The sequence below is a fragment of the Muscardinus avellanarius genome (assembly GCF_963383645.1).
Source record: "Muscardinus avellanarius genome assembly, chromosome: 6".
Lineage (NCBI taxonomy): Eukaryota > Metazoa > Chordata > Mammalia > Rodentia > Gliridae > Muscardinus > Muscardinus avellanarius.
In genome coordinates this window covers 50,376,040-50,394,772 of record NC_137791.1, presented here as the reverse complement: position 1 = coordinate 50,394,772, position 18,733 = coordinate 50,376,040, and the positions used below count along the sequence as shown (strand labels likewise).

The 18,733-nt window shown below is 39.3% G+C and overlaps 1 protein-coding gene across 1 annotated transcript in view; it reads left to right on the top strand.

Annotated features, from left to right (window-relative positions):
• The window catches only part of BANK1 (B cell scaffold protein with ankyrin repeats 1), a gene marked incomplete at both ends in the record, with an annotated part of 320,108 nt that overhangs the window by 273,743 nt on the left and 27,632 nt on the right, over window positions 1-18,733 (top strand). Inside the window, one exon of the mRNA XM_080697739.1 lies at window positions 3,570-3,890. Coding sequence (XP_080553865.1) covers window positions 3,570-3,890 — 321 coding nt within the window. The remainder of the gene's footprint in view (window positions 1-3,569; window positions 3,891-18,733) is intronic.

The window sequence follows — 18,733 nt, the reverse complement described above, 5'->3', positions numbered from 1 at the left end:
TTAAGAGACCCTGTTTCCAAATAAAATATAAAAAATAGGTCTGGGAGTGTAGCCCGGAGGTAGAAGGGTTCCATCCCCAGCACCACCAATGAGAAAAAAAAATAGTTTTGTCTTCTGACAGATGATTTGCAAATGATCTTAGACCCCTCAGTTGCTTGGTGGCTGTGGGAAAGTAAGTGGAAAAGGGTTTCTTCACACTGCACTGGGAACAAAATCTAACACTGAACTAGGTTTGGGGGGGTCCTTGTGGAGAGCATGAGCTCCAAACCTTGCAGACGGCATGAAGAGAAGCTTCCACATTGAGCTTAAATGCCTGGAGTATTTAACAGCCTGAGAAGCTCCCAGCTCTAGGGTCTTTCTTACACTCACTAATTATCACCCACTTTATTGACCATTACTTTATATTTACTTTCCAAATGTATAAAATGTTCTTACAAAGAAAATTTAGCCAGGCGTAGTGGTGTATGCTTGTAATCCCAGCACTTGGTAGGCTAAGATGAGAGGATTAAGGTTTGCCGACAGACTCAGCTAGTTAGTGAGGCTAATTCGTGAGGCTAGAAAATTTAAAAGAATGATTTAAAACTTCTCATTATTAAAACACTATCTGTCGCGTAGTGTGGTGGCACACACCTATAATACCAGTACTTGGGAGTCTGAACAGGGAGACATAGGCTCACAATCAACCTCTGCTACTCAGTGAGACCTTTTTCAAATTAAAAATAAAATAGTGTTGGGGGTGTAACTCAGAGGCAGAATGCCTGGTTCAATACCCAATACTAAAAACAAAGCAAACAAACAAAGAACTATCACTGTGCTTCAATTGTTGGGCTCTAGAAAGCTATAAAGTATACTGTTTCAAAAACTTAATTCCAAAGCCCTGAAACATAGCATTAATGTCCTTGAGGCTCTACGTCTGCAAAGGTTCGAGCTTATCAGCACACAGTAGGTGTGCTGAGGTTGTGTTCCACACTTAGAGATGCAGAATAGTGCTTGAAGGAAAGTCCTCAGGCCTAGTGGACACTCCTCTGATGGACACTCCTCTGATTCAGTCATTCTTCCAGCAGGCATTCATTGGTTACCTACCCTGTGCCAAGCACTTGTAGACCCTGAAGATATATCAGTGAAGTAGGTATATAAGACTCTGTGGGGCAAGGAAACATAGGTTATCAACATACTGACAACAAAATTCTCGTGTATTTTCTCATTTTTCATATCAGAATAAATTTTTGTAATTATTAGACTTAATTTTGAAGAAGACAAGATTGTCTTCTGTCAGGCTGAATCTCTTATCATGGGAGCTAGTAGTAAATCATATTTTTCCTAGTAAATATCTATATTAGAAACCACTTTATCCAAAATGCTTGCCAGATACCTGTGACCTGGACTGCAGTGTTGGCCAGTGTATCTCCTGAAGACAAGAAATGTGGAACTCACACTAAAATAAAGACTGGCTGCTTTTATTTATAAATTCTTATTTTTACATTTTTTGTGTTGAAGTTGCTTTTCAACTCATCTTTTCATAGGGCTCTTATTGGAAGTGAGTAAAAAATAAAATGACAATACTTTTCCTTATAATTCTTTAATTTAGGTCTTTTACAAGTCAGCCTGTAAACTACCACTTATTTAAATTATTTACTTAAAATGGGTTATTTATTTATTTACAAATGGGTTCTTTGACATTAGGTAGTCATAACTTCAGGAATAAATTCCATCTCTCCTCAAGTTACTAAAAAGGAGAGAGGCCAGTTCATCCAATTCCCCAGGATGAATTTAAGGACTTATTCACTGGAGAAACTATCATAATATTTAGTTTATTACTTACAAGAATTTTAGTAAAAAACTTAGAATCTAATTTATAATGCTACATATGACAGGATGGAGCATTTTTCAGTTTACAAAGAACACATAATCTCTGTTTATCTTCACAATTCCTAAAAGCAGTCATCACTGCAATCCCTCTTTGACATAGACCCAAGACCTCAGAGCCTGTGATTAGGACATGTCAAATACTTCTATGAGGAGGTTTCCTGGGCTTTTAGGATTATCTTTTCTCTACACTCTTGCCCCAATCATTTTAAAAGTTGAAAGTAAAATATTATTTATTAAGAATACTATTTATTAGGGTATGACCTAAATCAAAGAAGCTCAGGTTCCACTCTTGAATGATATGTTTAATCTTTGGAAAATAAAAGGTAGAGTGCCCTGTTTCTGGTGCAAGCCAACTTTGGAGAGAGTTGGGAAGAGTGGTGGGTGGTAAAACAAAGAGAATTAAGAGCTCAGGAATCAGTTCGTGAAAGTTAGATAGCTGACACATTTTGTTAAAAATGAAGCACTCTAAAAATATTCCCCACCTACTTCATCAGGTTTTGCCTGTGATGCTGTCAATAAAACAGAAGTCATGAAGTCAAAACCATATTATTCACAGGGGAAAAGGCAAGTCCTGGTGACTTTAAAGTTAGTGCTAGGCACATAGGTGATTACTATTTCTTAGGTTAGACTAACTGAAACTAATAGTTATATAAGACTTTGTTAAGAGATGATCTTGGGCTCTTTTCATAAGCCTACTCGAAATAATTGCTGAATCTTTTTATAATAATGCTATTTTATTCTACTCTACTATTTGTCTTACATTTTCGCTTCTAAGTTTTTCCAGTAAAATTGCTCATAAGCAATAAACTAAATATTTTTGCCATATTTGCAGCTTCCAAATTAAAAAAAAGCAACCAATGAGCCCTCTCATTGGCCTGGCAGAAAGCCATCAAATTCTTTTAAACTTATTTATTCACCAAAGTATGTCATATCTTTGTCTTCTAAATAACTGCCACTGAAATAGTTCAACATATTCTTACAAAAGTAAAGATTCTTCTAAATATGGAACCATAAAAGTCTCTGAAACTTGTAATTTTATTTTCCTGTGAGTTAATCTCAAGCCATTGATTTCCTGTGCATATTATCTATTATGTCCTCAACACACTTTTAGTGTCTTTTACACTGAATCTCACTAGAAGTGAGATTTATATTGGCTTGTAAAAAATCAAGATTTGCATTTTTGAAGGTCATTTTATCATACCAGAAAAGAGGTGCTGGAAACCAAGAAGTGATAGCTTGAGCTATTCCCTCCTGTCATTTTCAGAGAAATTAGATGTGAGACAAAATATTCAGCACAAGCAATAGGAGAGGTAAAATTACTTTGAATGAAAAAAATCCATTTTCAAGGTATTTGGAGTTTGAGACTTCGATTAATCCATCAGTTTTCTAATATAAAATAAATATGTTGAAAATATTTATATGCTTTCAAAGAAATCCACCTCTTAAACATAGTGCTTTTCTTTACAAAATTAATGATCACAAATTACAGGAAATATTGTGAGTAAATGACCCATCCTGCTTTTCTCCTGGAATTTGTGTGGTAATGTACAATTATTTTTCTGGAGACAGAATCTCTTCTTTTATATTGTTTCCTGTGGCATTTGATTATACAACTTTGGGAAACTCAACCAAGGGACAGGTGAATACTAATAATATTGCATATAATAGGAGAATAAACAATCAAAATCTCTCATAAGCAGGGAAAATGGTGGAAGGACAAGTGGAAAGAAGTCAAAACTGGAATAATACTAATTCAGGACAAGAAACAAGATATGAACTCAAAATAGAAGAAAAGAAAGAAGATGGAAAGAAGTTGGAGGAGGAGGAGGAGGAGGAGGAGAAGGAGGACCCGTACACTTTCACTGAGATTGATGACAATGAATATGACATGATACTGGCCAGTATGAGTATAAAGAAAAAAAACAGAAGTCAATCCTTCATTATAAACAGACCTCCTGCCCCTGCACCGCGACCTACAAACATCACTCCCAAAGAGGAAGCAACACCATACATAGCTCAAGGTGAGGTTTTGATCTTGTTTTCTAGGTTTTTTTTTTATGAATTTGTTTGTTTTTATTCTTCTATGTATGGGAGGGTTTTTTTTTTCTTTGCCTTTTATGTGTGGGAGGATAATAGAAGCTGATGTGATTAGTGCTCTAAAACTCCAAAGATTGAAAGTATCTTTTCATATCACAGGTAAGTTATATTGACCCATTTTTTTAAATTTGGAGATACAGTAAATAAAGAAAATAAAAATTATGGATTGGCTTCTGCTTTTCTAATTCTTCATAAGAAAGATAATTTTGATAAACCATTCCAGTAACATGAAACCACAGCACACACAGATAAATTCTACTTAAAATTTCTTCCATAATTCTACAAAAGAAAAACTGAGCTCCTAAAAATAGCATGGACCTCAATAACATTTAAAAATATACCAAAATTCCACATAAGAGAAACAGAATCAGTCATAAAAGACTAAGGATTCTTAAATTTCTTAATCAGGACAGATTGAAAGATTTGTATAAGAAAATACAGCAAGTATCTATAGTCATTTACCAATGTAAGATGTGCATATTTAACAGTGATCTACTGCCAATAATGGTCAAGAAATTATAACAAATTAGGAAATAAACAAGTATTTCAAAAACTGTGAATTCAAACAATTATCTAGGCCATGAAGCTAGGAAATAAGCTTTAATTATAAATTCTCAGCTGGGCATGGTGGCACACTCTTGTAATCACAGCACTTAGGAGGCTGAGAGAGGAGAATGCAGGTTCGTGGCCAGTGAGTCTGAAACTTAGTGAGACCCTGTTTCAAAAGAAAGATTAAAAGATAGGGCTAGGGTATAGCTCAGAGGTAGAATGCCCCTGGGTTCTATCCCCAGCACCACAAAATAGAAAAAGAAAAAGAAATCCTCATAATGTCTATCACAGTGATCTCTAGGATATCACTATTTCTTTGACAAACTCACTAAATCCCAATAGCTACCTTTAAAGAAGAAGAAACCAGACATAACTTGATATGAGAACGTATTTATGGTTTGGAAATGTTTGAAGAAGTACATTCTCGTCTGCACTCCCATCCCCTGGTTGTTGCTCAAAACAACAACTCCCATGTTGGATGCTTCTACTTTGGGGACTTAAACTTTTCATCATTCTACTAGGAGTCATACTCATGTTTTCCAACTCTGTCTTACTCTCTGTTCTTTTTAATAGCACTCTTGTTTCTTTTGGGGGCCATGGGTTGAAGTACAATTTATCCTCTTTGTATTGTCTTGGGAGTTTAAATTTCTTTAGCTTTATTTTTCTTCTATTCAAATATGGTCTCCATTCTCTTCATTTTTTTTGTCTATTTTTTGGACACAAATATATAATGCTTGACATTTCCATCAAATATGGCCATCCTTAGCTATATTAATTGCCTAAAAAAAGAAAACCGAAATTTTGAACAAAAACATGTAAATGCTAACAAGTGGACTGCATTATAGGGCAATAGGGAAATGCCAACTTTTTCACTGAGTGATCCCCAAATGTTATGACAACTCTATTGTACAATTTTTCAATTTTTCTAGAATAAAATCCAACTAACTGTAGTCTGTACTAGTCACCAACATGTTGAGATTAGATGGTGGAAAGAGAACTGGAAATTTTTACCATTGAGAATGAACATATTAATTTGCTGTATTTCCAGTTCTGTGTGCAACACTTGCCATCACGGTGCCTTAATGTCCCATAGCCTGCTGTCACTGGAAGAGTTCCAAGGAGCTCAGGAGGAAGGAAATGCAGGATAAGGAGAACTGAATGTAAGAGACAGAAAAGAATTTCAGCTAGTGTCATTCAGAGACACAGACTTATTTAGGAAAACAGAGACATGTTTGAGGGAGAATGGGGGCCATCTCCCAAGGGAGAGACAGCAGCCCTTGGTCTGGGTGTTAATATTGGCACAGGGACAGTAACAAGGGCCTGGATTAAAGGTGGAGTCAGGAGAGTCACATGATTTTGCTCTAGGCCTTCTGGTGCTTGCCTGTGACCTTCATACTATGTTACTTTTTGTGAGCAAGGTCAGGAGCCAAGGGCACAACTGAGGAGGAAAGCTAGATTCCTCTCTAGTTGCTGGGTTTGCATTCTAGCCATTCATGGGCATTTTCTGCATTCCCAGTGTTCAATGGCATCTATATATTTATGTATGTATGGATGAATGGATGGATTCATTCATTTATTTACATACATATTAATTTTGGTACCCAGGAGCATTCTCCCTCTGACCTGCACCCTAGTTCTTTTTATTTATTTTGAAACAGGGTCTTCCTAGGTTGCTGAGGCCCTCACTAAGTTGCTAAGGCTGTTCTCAAGCTCTGATCCTCCAGTCTCAGGCTTCAATCATTGGGATTACAGGCATGTGCCACCACTTCTGGCAGCACTTCTCTTTTGAGACTCAGTGTTTCTCTCTTTTTTTCTATCCCCAAATTCCTCTCTCACCACTACGTTTACTCAATTTCTGTAATGTATACCCCCCCATTATGGTTGATTGTTTAATTTACTGGAGTAGAAAAAGGAGCCAGGTGTGGCTCTCAGCATTTGGGAGGCTGAGACAGCAGGATCGCAGTTTGCAGACAGCCTCAGGTACTTAGGCCCTTTGCAACTCAGTGACACCCTGTTTCAAAATAAAGAATATTTTAAAAAATAGGGCTGTGGGTGTAGCTTGGAGGTAGAATATTCCTGGGTTCCAATCCCCAGACCCGCAAATAAAAAAGAAAAAAGAAAAATAATTCTGGGACTGTGACTGTTTTAGACTTTCAAACAACCCCTGAATTAAATAGATTGGAGTGGTTTTCCTCCATCCTTTTTATTAGTTATATAAAGGCTTATTAAATACCAATGACAAAGTCTTCCTTCATATTAATTATGTAAATCACCTATAGTTACATGATTATTCACTTATTTGTCCTTCATGCCAAACTTGTAGCAAAAGCTGAACTGTAAATGAGATCACCAATAGTTCTTCCCTCCTTTCTCTTCCATTGGGATATACTTGCCCACCTCTGTCTTTCATACCATTGATTTTGTTCCTTCTTTAGAAAGAAATTGCTTCATCAGCTAATTCTTTTTTAATGTTTTATGCATCTCACTTGATAAAAACTTTTCATTACAATTTTCCTCCTTATTTACTTCCCTCTCTGATATAGATCTATTAAATAAAATTTCCACCATTTCCCAGAATGTCATCCATTCAATTAAGAGAACATTTATTTGCCCCAATTCTTGCCAGGACACAGAAGTGGCAGCAGAATTTTGGCACATTGATGGTATAACATAGCCACAAAGAAGGATGTGGAGTTAGTGACAGAAGAAGAATGCAGGATGCAGAATCCCAGTTGACCATTTCTAGAACTCAAGAAACTACTGGCAAAGAGATTAGGCAAAGGGAACCCAAAATAAATAATGAAAGAGGAAAACTTTTTTTAAATTTTTAATTGGTGCACTGTATTCATACATCATAGTGGGATACAAAAAAACTTTTGTAGACATACATGCACACATCACCCAGTCAGCCCCAACCCGATCCCCACCCCATTCCCTCCCCATCACTCCTTCCCATGCTTGGCTTAGTGGTTGACATCTAGTATTATAGCAATTTATCCAAAATTAAAAATGATAATCTCATATAACAGTTTCATTTGTCTGATACCAAGCTTTTGATAACTTAAAGATAACATTTCAATATTTCTTTTTGCTTTCTTTCTTACCAGAGAATATTTTTTTCCTTTTTTTTTAGGTGAAACTAATATATATATATATATATATATATATATATATATATATATATATATTTTTTTTTCAGAAAAAATCTATCCTAATATGGAATATGGACTCTAGATACCCAAAACGATCTCGAAAAAAAACAAAGCTAGAAGATGTATATTTTCTGATTTCAAACCATATAAAGCTACAATAATTGAAACAGTGTAGTACTGTTCTAAAGGCAGATATATAAATCATTGGAGTTAAATAAAAGCCTAGAGATACATTCTTCCATATATTGTCAAGTTATTTTTGACAAGGTTTCCACGAACATTTGGTGGAGGAAATAATAATCTTTTAACTAAATATTGTTGAAAAATAACAATTACATGAAAAAGAATAAAACTGGACCCTTACCTAACCCCATATACAAATATTAACTCAAAATAGATAAAAGACCTAAGTATAAATCTTAAGACTATAAACTTTTAGAAGAAAATCTGGGTCATAAAACCTCACGACATTGAAATTGGCAGTGATTTCTGGATATGATTTCAATGGCACAGGCAACAGAAGGGTAAAGAAACTCCCTAAAAAATTAAAAAAAATTTTTTGTATATCCAAAGACAATGTAAACAGAGTTAAAAGTTACTGATAGAATGGGATAAAATATTTCTAAATGCAATATCTGAAGGTATATTAATATTCCCACTAGAAATCCTAAAAATTAGCAACAATAAAAGCAAACAATACAATTTAGAAAGAGGTAAAAGAATAACATAATGAATCTCCAAAGATACCCAATCTTAGTTGTCTGTTGGATGGAAAAATCTTGTTTCTCTGGTTCTGGTGTGTGTTACCTATTTCTTCTTTGTAGTTAATCTCTTTGAGTATTTTCTCTAGTGCTAGTTTTGAAGACATAAATTCCTTCAGTTTCTGTTTGTCATGGAAGCTTCTTATTTTTCCATCTAATTTGATAGAAATTTTGCTGGGTAGGAAATTTTTGGCTGGAAATTGTTTTCTTTCAGAGTTTGGAATATGTTACTCCAAGCCCTTCTGGCTCTCATGACTTGGTTTGGGAAGTCTGGAGTGATTTTAATTGGTTTGCCTCTGAATGTCACTTGGCCCTTTGTTTTTGTTGCCTTTAAGATTCTCTGCTTGGCTTCCACATTGGTCATTTTGACAATTATGTGGCGTGGGGATCCTCTTCTCTGATCCTGTCTAAAGGGAGTTCTATAAGTTTCCTGGACCTGTGTATCGACCTCTTGCTCTACTTTGGAAAATTTTCTGCTATTACTTCCTTGAAGAGATTGTTGATCCCTTTGGTTTCACCTTCTTTTCCCTCCTCTATTCCAATTATTCTTAGGTTAGCTCTCTTAAAATGGACCCATATTTCTTCAGTGTCAGATTCCTGCTTTTGGATATTTTTTTCTAAATTAGAAACTATGCGTTCATTTTTGGATTGATCATCTTCTAAGAGCAAGATTCTATTCTCCTTGTGGTCTAATTGGTTGATTGTACTTTGAATTGAGGCCTTTACTTCATTAATTACATCCTTTATCTCTTTTTGGCTCTCTCTGAATTCTTTTTGAAACACCTCTATTATTTCTACAGTTATTTTCCTGATTTGATCTTCTAGAAATCTCTGAATTTCTGTTTTATCGGGTTCTGATGTTGTAGGGTTGTGGGCATTCATTGCTCCATTGTTATTCCTTTTTCCCATGATTTCGGAAGTTTGTGCCTTCTCTGGGTTCTTTCCTTGGGTCACTATGACTTCACTTAAGGTGCTCTGGATCTCGAGTCTGTGGTATCTCGGTCCCCACTACTCCTGTACTGGGTTGTATCACAGAGTCTCCGACCCAGAGAGTCAATCGAGGCTGCTTTAGACCATGGGGGGATGCCAGGTTGGGTATTCTCCTTTGGTGTGATATCTTTGCCACCGCCACTCCCCCACTGTGTCAAGTCCCTGGGAGTACAGTACTGGGATTTCTCCTCCAGGGCCCGCAATTTGACTCACTGTTGTTGACTACGCAGATGGAGCTGTAGTGGACTTGGTGAATTTGCTGCTGCTGCCGCCAGTGGCAATATGGCGCCGTTATCCCCCCTCGGCCGTGAGGCTGGCGTATTTCTTCTCTGATTTTGAGCTCTGCTCTGAGTCCCTGCAGCGTGTGCTTTGCCCAGCCACTGGGAGCTTTAGAAACTCTCTGTGCTGAAAAATCTGCCGAATCCCGCAGGGCTGTCCGCAGCGGCTCACCTTGGCTCGCTGCCCGCCGCTCCTCTCTGGAGCCTGGTGGGCTGTTGAGTGTGTTGGTCTGGTGCCGTCCAGTGAGCTCGCCGCTGCCGCCAGCAGTAAGGCGTTACTGCCACATCCTCGGCCGTGAGGCCAGCGTATCTCCTCTGTGGCTCTGAGCTTCGTTCTGGGTTCCCCTTCTCTCTGGAGCCTGGTGATTTTTTTGTTTCTCTGCTGATGGTGTTTTCTGGCTATGAAAGGCACTGATTTTGTAGTAGTAGAGATTGGTTGTTAGCGGGGCTCTTAAGCCCACTTTTCTTGTTGCCATCTTCCCAAAAGTCGAAAACTTTTTTTTCACAGAGACTTTCTTCATATTCAGTTGATATAACCTAAGCAAGTAACTTTATATCTGATATTCAGTTTCCTATAATGAATTGGGGATAAAAATAATATTTAACTTATAGATATATAATCTTTAAATGAGATAAAATTAGCAAATGCTCAGCACATGCTTGTTATATAGTTTATGCTCATTACATTGTAACTTAAATCAATTTTTTTGTCATTGGTCAATTTTTAGGCAAAGAATGACTGTGATAACCAACTTTAATAGATAAAAATATATCTGTGTTTCTTGGAGTCTAATAGAGTCATACATTAAAGAAAATACATAAAAGATCTAGATTAAGTGGGGAAAAGAAGACCCTATTATGTAATGGGACAAGACAACTTAATCCACTCCTCAGATTATTTTTTTATTAGGCAATTTTTGTGGTACTGTCCAATTCATGAGACAATTCTTCCTGGTTGGCACTAGCAGTCTCATTTTAGAGATAAGGAAGCTGATGTTCTGTGAGTTTCAGTGTCTTGTCTTGCCCAAACAAGTAAACTCAGAAGATGAGGTGAGACTTGGATCCAGATCAATCTGTCTACTGGCCTTTGTACATGGCACCACAAATTTTCTTCATGGATTTTTTTTATTAATCAATAATATTTAATCCCTCCTTCTAACCCATAAAATTCATAGAGGAAGTGACTAACCTCATCCAGATTGCCCATCATTGTATCTCAGGTGCCAAGCTCAGAGCTGAATGCATAGTCAAAACGATGACTATTTAATGTCTATCATCTGAGTGAGTAAATGATAGAAGTAACAAGATGTATAGCATCATGAGTAGCAGACATAACTAACACTCTGAGGATGAGCTCAAAGATTAATTCCCCTATTCTAAGGCATCAAATGTTTACAGCAGGACTCATTTGAAGGGAAGAACATACACAGAATGAAACAAAGCTCTAAGATATTCACATATAGGTAGTAAACTTTCTAGTTGTTGTTGCAAAGCATAATAAACATCCACCATCATCACCATGTTCCAATTCCAAGAAATGTAACTTATTAATACAAACAGAAACCATGTTGGTTAACTTTATGAACAGATATGTTTCTGATTTTTTTTATTCCACTGTTCTCCGACTAAATTTACTATTAACAACCACAGGAAGAATAATAAGTCTTCTTTCTCAAAAAGTTTTTGAAGTCTGCCTGTTTTTCGATCTTATATTCTCCCAACTTTTTCTACCATTATATTGGAAAAAATCTCGTTCATGCAACATCAAGAATATAGAGGAATTAGCATGGATCTATAGTCTTCTTTAGTAACAGAATTCTTGATTTAAGGCAAATCAAGGCAAGAAAATGAATGCTTGGCATGATGTGGATAGATTGATAGGAAAAGTATATCCATAAATCATGCAGAGATGAAAGCCTATTGGGGAAAATTTTTCAACACCAATGGATAATTTTCCATTTCCCCCTCATATGATTAATAGAGCAGATATCCTTCTTCAAAGTCCATGTAGTTGATTTGGGGTAAAGTATAATTTCCCTTTCAATTTTTAGTTGCTACTGAGTTGCCCTTGGCATTTTGCAATTCAACAAAGATGTATATGACCTTTTTGAGAGCTACTCAGCTACTGAGACCCCAAATGTCAAGTACGACTCAGTTGCGCTCAGAAAATTTCCACTTGCAATTCACTTGTACTTGAAATTGATCACATAGAACGCGGGTGAATTGAATTGAAATGAAAAATAAAAAAATAATAAAAGACCTTGTAGAAACTCTTGGGGAAATTAATCCATATAATTGTAAATGTGACAGAGGAGAATGGTCTCTGTACTCATTAGTTAAAAAATGTAGTCAAGTGGATTAAAGTAGGTCTTAGATTGGGTGCCTTGGGTCCTATTCTCGGGCTAGGTAACCTTGTCCAAGGCATTTAGCTTGAGGACTTAGTATCTATATCACAGGTGCTCTCAGAACAGAGTGACATATTTATCATTCTGTCTGTGAGCCCAATGTTCCCGCCTTTCCCTGTGGCTCTGTGCTTCACTCCTTCTCATGATAGGGCAAGGATAGAGCTCTGCAGAGAAGAAAGCATTCTCCTGACCTGTGCTCCTCGTTCACTTACCTGTGCTCCGACTGTCCATCATTTGGGTAACACAAGTCAAGATGTCTTCTTCCTGTCCTTCTCATAGCAGAACATCATGATCCCCTGTCTCCTTCACAGAGATACTGAATGAAACCTGAGAAGAGTTTTCAGATCATCTGTGAGAGTGTTGGAATAACAATGATAGACTTCTCCACCTTTTTCTTCCAAGGACTTGATACTTTGATATTAGTGAAGTAGAAAGAAGGCAGTAATCAACTGTAGTGTGAATTGGTATTAAAGCATTTTTATTACATGAGAAAATGAATGCAAATATTATCAAGCACTTAGATTTTTTTCAATAACAGAGTAAATTGGGCTTTTCCTTCTTATTATCTGATTCTTCTAAGCTCTTGCCCTTTTTTTTTTTTTTTCCTTTTGTGGTACTGGGGGTGGGACCCAGGGGCTATACGACCTCTGGACTGTACTCCCAGACCTATTTTATACTTTATTTGGAAACAGGGTCTCACTAAGTTGCTGAGAGCACTGCTAAGTAGCTGAAGCTGGCTTCGAACCTGTCGATCTTCCTGTCTCAGCCTCCCAAGAGCAGGGATTACAGGCTTGTGCCACCACGCCCAGTTAAGCTCTCTTTTAAATACATCTTTAGTAAGATTAATGGACCTAGAGTAGTAGTTCTTTACTGATGATGATTGACCTCCCAGAAGACATTTAGAAATGTCTAGAGATATTATTTTGATTGTCACAATTAGGACAGTACTTATGGCATCTTGTAGACAGAGGTCAAGGATCCTCCTAAACATCCTATAATTTACAGACCAGTTTCCACAACAGGAAACTGCCTGGTCTAAAATGTCAGTAGTACCATTCTAGAGAAATCCTGACCTAGATTATTTCCATTTTTTAAAATGTCTTTTCTTTTCTTTTTATTTTTTAATATATTTTTATTAGTGCATTGTAGTCAAACATCACAATGGAATACAAGACTTGTGAGGATATCCAAGCACACATCATCCAATTAGGCTTTATCCAATCCCCATCCAACTCCCTTCCCCTCCCTCAATCCCATTTAGTGATTAAATTTGATATATTAGTTTATGTACATCATGTGTTTTAAAGAGATTCCATCTTCCACCATCCCATCACCTCTGATTGGTCACCATAAGTGCTCTTCCATATGGCCCTTTCTTCCACTAGATTTCCTCCTACTACCCATTCTTCCTTGTTTTTTCATATTAGGGAAATCATCTGATTTTTTAATTTTTCTGTGATATTTCTCTGTGTATGCTGCATTGCAAGTTCCAATCCCACTCTTGAAGGCCCCAGCACCAGCCTGGCCACCTGGCAGACACTGATCCTGGCCTCGCTGGCTCCAGAACCAGCCTTGCCTCATGGCAGGCTCCGATCCTGGCCTCGGAGGCCCCAGCACTGGCTTTGCCTAAGGCAAGCTCCTATCCCAGCCTCGCTGGCTCCAGCTGCGGCCTCACTGAATAGCAGGCACCAATCCTGTCCTTGCTGACCCCAGCACCAGCCTAGCTGCATGGCAGGCCCCGATCCTGGCCTCACTGGCCCCGGCACTGTCCTCTCCTCTCAGTAGACTCTGATCCTGGTCTCCGAGGCCCCAGCATTGGCCTTGCCTCACAGCAGGCCCCCAATCCCAGCCTCGCTGGCCCTGGCACCAGCCTCACCCCTCAACAGGCTCCGATCTTGGCCTCAGAGGCCCCAGCATCGGCCTTGCCTTAGGCAAGCTCCTATTCCAGCCTCACTGGCTCTAGCTGCGGCCTTACCATATGGCAGGCACTGATCCCGGCCTTGCTGACCCCAGCACCAGCCTAGTCCCATGACAGGCCCCGATCCCAGCCTCACTGGCCCCAGTACTGCCCTCTCCTCTCAGCAGGCTCTGACCCCAGCCTCCGAGGCCCCAGCACCAGCCTTGCCTCACGGCAGTCCCCAGTCCTGGCCTCACTGGCCCCGGCACTGGCTTCTCCCCTTGGCAGGCTCCAATCCTGGCCTCTGAGGCCCCAGCACTGGCCTTGCCTCACAGCAGGCCCTGATCCTGGCCTCGCTGGCCCTGGCACTGGCCTCACCCCTTAGCATGCTCTGGTCCCAGCCTCCGAGGCCCCAGCACCAGCCTCACCCCTCGGCAGGCTCCAAACCTGGCCTTGGAGGCTCCAGAACCAGTCTAGCTACACTGCAGGCTCTGATCCTGGCCTCACTGGCCCCTGCACTGGCCTAGCTGCAAAGCAAGCTCCTATCCTGACCTCAGAGGCCCCAGCACCAGCCTTGCTGTCTTGCTGTGCATCGGGCTCTGGTCTCTGTCACTATGAACAGGTCGTCTACAGATGTTCCCTGGAAACCCTTCTACCTCCGGGCTCTACTCTTACAGACCTATTTTTTTTTTAATTTTTATTTGGAAACAGGGTCTCTTAAGCCAGAGAGGCTGGCCTGGAACCTGTGCTATACTCCTGTCTCTGCCTCCCAAGCGCGGGGATTACAAGAGTGTGCCACCATGCCCAGTATTCTTCATTTTTTTTTTTTTAATATGAGAGAGCAGTACATGTCTTTTGCGAAAGCTGAGACCCAAATACCTAGTGGCATTGAATTTTGTCTTCCCTCCAAAGGCATAGGTCCACAGCTTCATTTCGGAGAGCAGGCTCTGCTGTTCCATGCGTACCCTGGCCTCCGCTCTGCACAGAGGAGTGCAGTGGTCAAGAGGGCTGATGACTCCTACAACACGCAGCGTGGCAGCCCATCCTGGCTATGCGGGGCTCCCTCTGAAACCCCCCAAACCCTTTTACCATTTAGCATGATGTCCAGAATTCCTGAGCATGTGTGGCAGGAGCAATCTACTTTTGGGGAGATTTCCTCAAAAGTTCAAGGTGGACTGGACTGGATCTGTCTGCTCCTCAAAATTCTGGTCACCACTACCATCTCGGTTCTCTCCTGAACACTTTTCCCACAGTTTGTTTTCCAGAATTCCTGAGCATGTGTGACAGTAGCAGTATACCTTTGAGGACATTTCTTTAAAATTATGAGGTGGATTGGATTGAATCTCTGCCTCTACCAAATACTGACCACCGCTGCCAGTGCCACATCCATCTTGGTTCTCTTCCGAGCACCTTATTCACACAGCATGTTGTCCCAAATTCCTGAGCATGCCTGGTGGTAGCATTCTACTTATGGGACGATTTCTTCAAAAGATCAAGGTGGATTGAATCAGATCTCTGCCTCTCCTGAATACTAGCCACTGCCATTGCTGCTGCCTCCACCATCTCAATTATCTCCCAAACACTTTTCCCACAATGCATGTCGTCCAGAATTCCTGAGCATGCACAGTGGTAGCATTCTACCTTTGGGGTAATTTCTTCAGAAGATCGGGGTGGGTTGGATCAGATCTCTGGCTCTCCAAATACTAGCCACCACTGCCTTCCTCCTGGTTCTCCACTAAGCTCCTTCCTTACATGATATGATTTCCAGAATTCTTAAGCATGTGCGGCAGGAGCAGTCCCCCTTGTGGGGATTTGTTTCCAAAAGTTCCAGATGAATTTGATAGGATTTGTCTGCATGTCCTAAATCTTGGCTGCCGCCTCTGCCATCTTGGCTCCTCTCCAACATTTTTTTCTAATAAGAGAAGACAGTATGTGTGTTTTGAAGAGGTTGTGGGATCAAGCACTCAGAAGCAACAAATTTTATCTCCTCTTCATGAGTGAAGGCCCACAACCTCACCATGTAGAGCATGATCTGCTCTTCCAAGCACATCATGGCCCCCAGTGCAGCACAGAAAAGTGTGGCGACCAGGCGCGCTAAGCTCCCCAGGACACATGGCTCGGCTTCCCGCCCGGTGATCCTGGGTTCCATCCACCATGCCCGGATCATTTTTCTCACAAGGCATGTTGTTAAGAGTTCCCCAGCATCCATGGCTGAAGTGGTCTTTTCTCTAATCCCTTCTGTGATGTTCTTCCAAAAATCACGTTTCTTGTGTGGTGGATGCCTCCTTGTCATCTGGCTTCTAATTCCATCATTATCCACTCTCTCTCCTGTATATGGAAGTCACGGCTGGAAATGTCTTCTTAAGTTGTCCCAATCAGATATTAAACCAAAATCTGGTATTCAGGGTTTCTCTTAGGAATGCATATTCTTTTCAGCAGCTGCCATCTTGCCCTTCTCTCGATTATTTCCATTTTTAAGCCAAAGTTAACTTTTGAATTCTTTAGCAGATGGTCACTTACATATGAAATTGAAGGTGAATCAAACCAATTGTCCACATACACTCTCCAATTTCTCATTTTAGATGTAGTGAATTCACAATTTTTTCACCAAGAATTTTAATGTGTGCATCTTTTTTTTTTTTAAACTCTACATACGTAGCAATTAGAGAAAAATATAATGCTTTGGGGAGTTGGCACATTGAGAGGAGTCTCCACTAAGAGACCAGCAGCATGATGTAGTTAAATTCATGAAGACTGCAAAGTCAGGTGGAACAGAATATGACTTGTGACTTTGCCACAAGTCAAAAGTAAAATTGTATAATTTTGTGCAAGGTGCAGAACATGGTTCCATTTGATTTTACATTCTGTTTGTTGTTGTTAATGAATGATAATACCTGCTTTTCAGGGTTTTCATGACAATTAAAGGCAACCTGTTCTCAGTGGCACATAGAGGAGTATGTGGCAGATGGCAGTCACTTTGGGAAAGGTTTTCTGTACACAGAGAGGTGAGGGCAGACCCACCTCCTCTCCCCAGTCAGTTGGCCTATTGTTTCTTACCTCTCTCATGATTTTTTATATGGCAATGTATTTTTTTAAATGACTTTTCCAAAATATTTGTTAACCACCAATATTGAACACTATATAGAACACGTAGGCATAGGCATTGTTTTTTGGAATTGTCTGTCTGCATTTCTGTATGTGGAGTCTCATTAACAGAACAAGTACTGAATGGTTGTTCAAAGTGAGGATGACCAAATAGTTTCTCTTAATACTGGGAGGAGGAAAAAACTGAGAGATCCAAGGTTTATCATTCTGTAAAACATAGCAAAATGCAGATCTTGATCTCATTGGTACTTTGTGATTCAGCAACATTTCCTGATAACAGAGTGGAGAAAGGCAAAGAAATTAACCATGAAACGTGGACTAAAAAGTGAGTTCATCATCATTTCCAGCATCCTTCAGGGGCCTCCTTATGACCCAAACCATTTTTCTGTGAAATAAAAAGAAAAGTACCTGGTATGTCACTAATTTCTACATTCAAATCATTTCCTTACTAATTACAATGAGCAAAAATGGAAGTCTAGCAATAAGCCCAAATGAAGGCTTATGGGAAGAAATTAACCCCTCATCCAAGGTCGCAAGCAGTAGGTGCTCAGTGAATTCTGTCTCCCTGGTAACAAGGAGGAAGACTTGCCTGCCCAGAGGTGACTGGAAGTTTGGCATTGCCAATTGCCTCAAGCTATCATTATGTAGAATTCCACACACCAAATATCTTCTGTCAGAATGCCCCAATTTCCTGGAAAGGAAACAATTTTGGAATAGAAATATTCTTATTTGCATGAGAAAGAATAAATATGCAAATAAAAACAGATTGTCTTCTACTCTAGCAAAAATTAAGTTATTTAGAAGTAGAGAAAATAATTTATGGTGAGATTTCCTGTTCGAAGAGAGGATTTTTATGGGAACACATCTATCAGACTCAAAGTTTCTATTACAAATAGAAAAGAAAGTTAATGTTTTCTCCTTAGGAAGCTAGGTCATTTTTTGGGATTGGGAGCCAATTCAAATTTTGGGGCCTCTTTCCTTCCAGTAGATACGTGCTCTCCCCTTTCTGGCTCTGCCAATCTCACAAGTAAGGCATAACCACATCAGTGACCTTATGCATGCTATCTAATGATTTGCAGATTCTCTCTAAAACCAAAATGATTCTCCCTAAAACCAAAATCATACCACTTTTGATTAAATATGTCTGCTGTGCTGTAAGTTATCATCAAGTGAAAGACCTTCATATTATCTGGCTGATGGGACTGAGTTTGTGCCCATGACACCTTAATTGTGTTTGTTCAAATAGAATGGCCTATAAAGTCTTTCAAATTAATAACTTGTATCTATTGATAACATAATTAAGTGGTATTTTCAAGTGGAGTGAAGTATTTAATCTCTCTTGAACAATTTATTAAGAGGCTATGTCTCTCCTCTGGCCTTCAGTTTCATCAACAGACTATTTGCACAGCAAGAACTTTCTAGCCCCTGAATCTGCTGACTAGACAATGGGGTTGTTTACCCTGCTTTCCTCTCCCTCATTCTGCCCTTTTGTGATTAGCTTTTAAGGGGTATAAATTGGGTGAACAAGGTAGTAGAAAAGGCTACTGGGACTGGATTTTGACTGTTGGTCTTCCTGGTTTTTTTTCCTCATCTCTGTCCTGTCTCATCAGTAGGCACTAATCACACATTT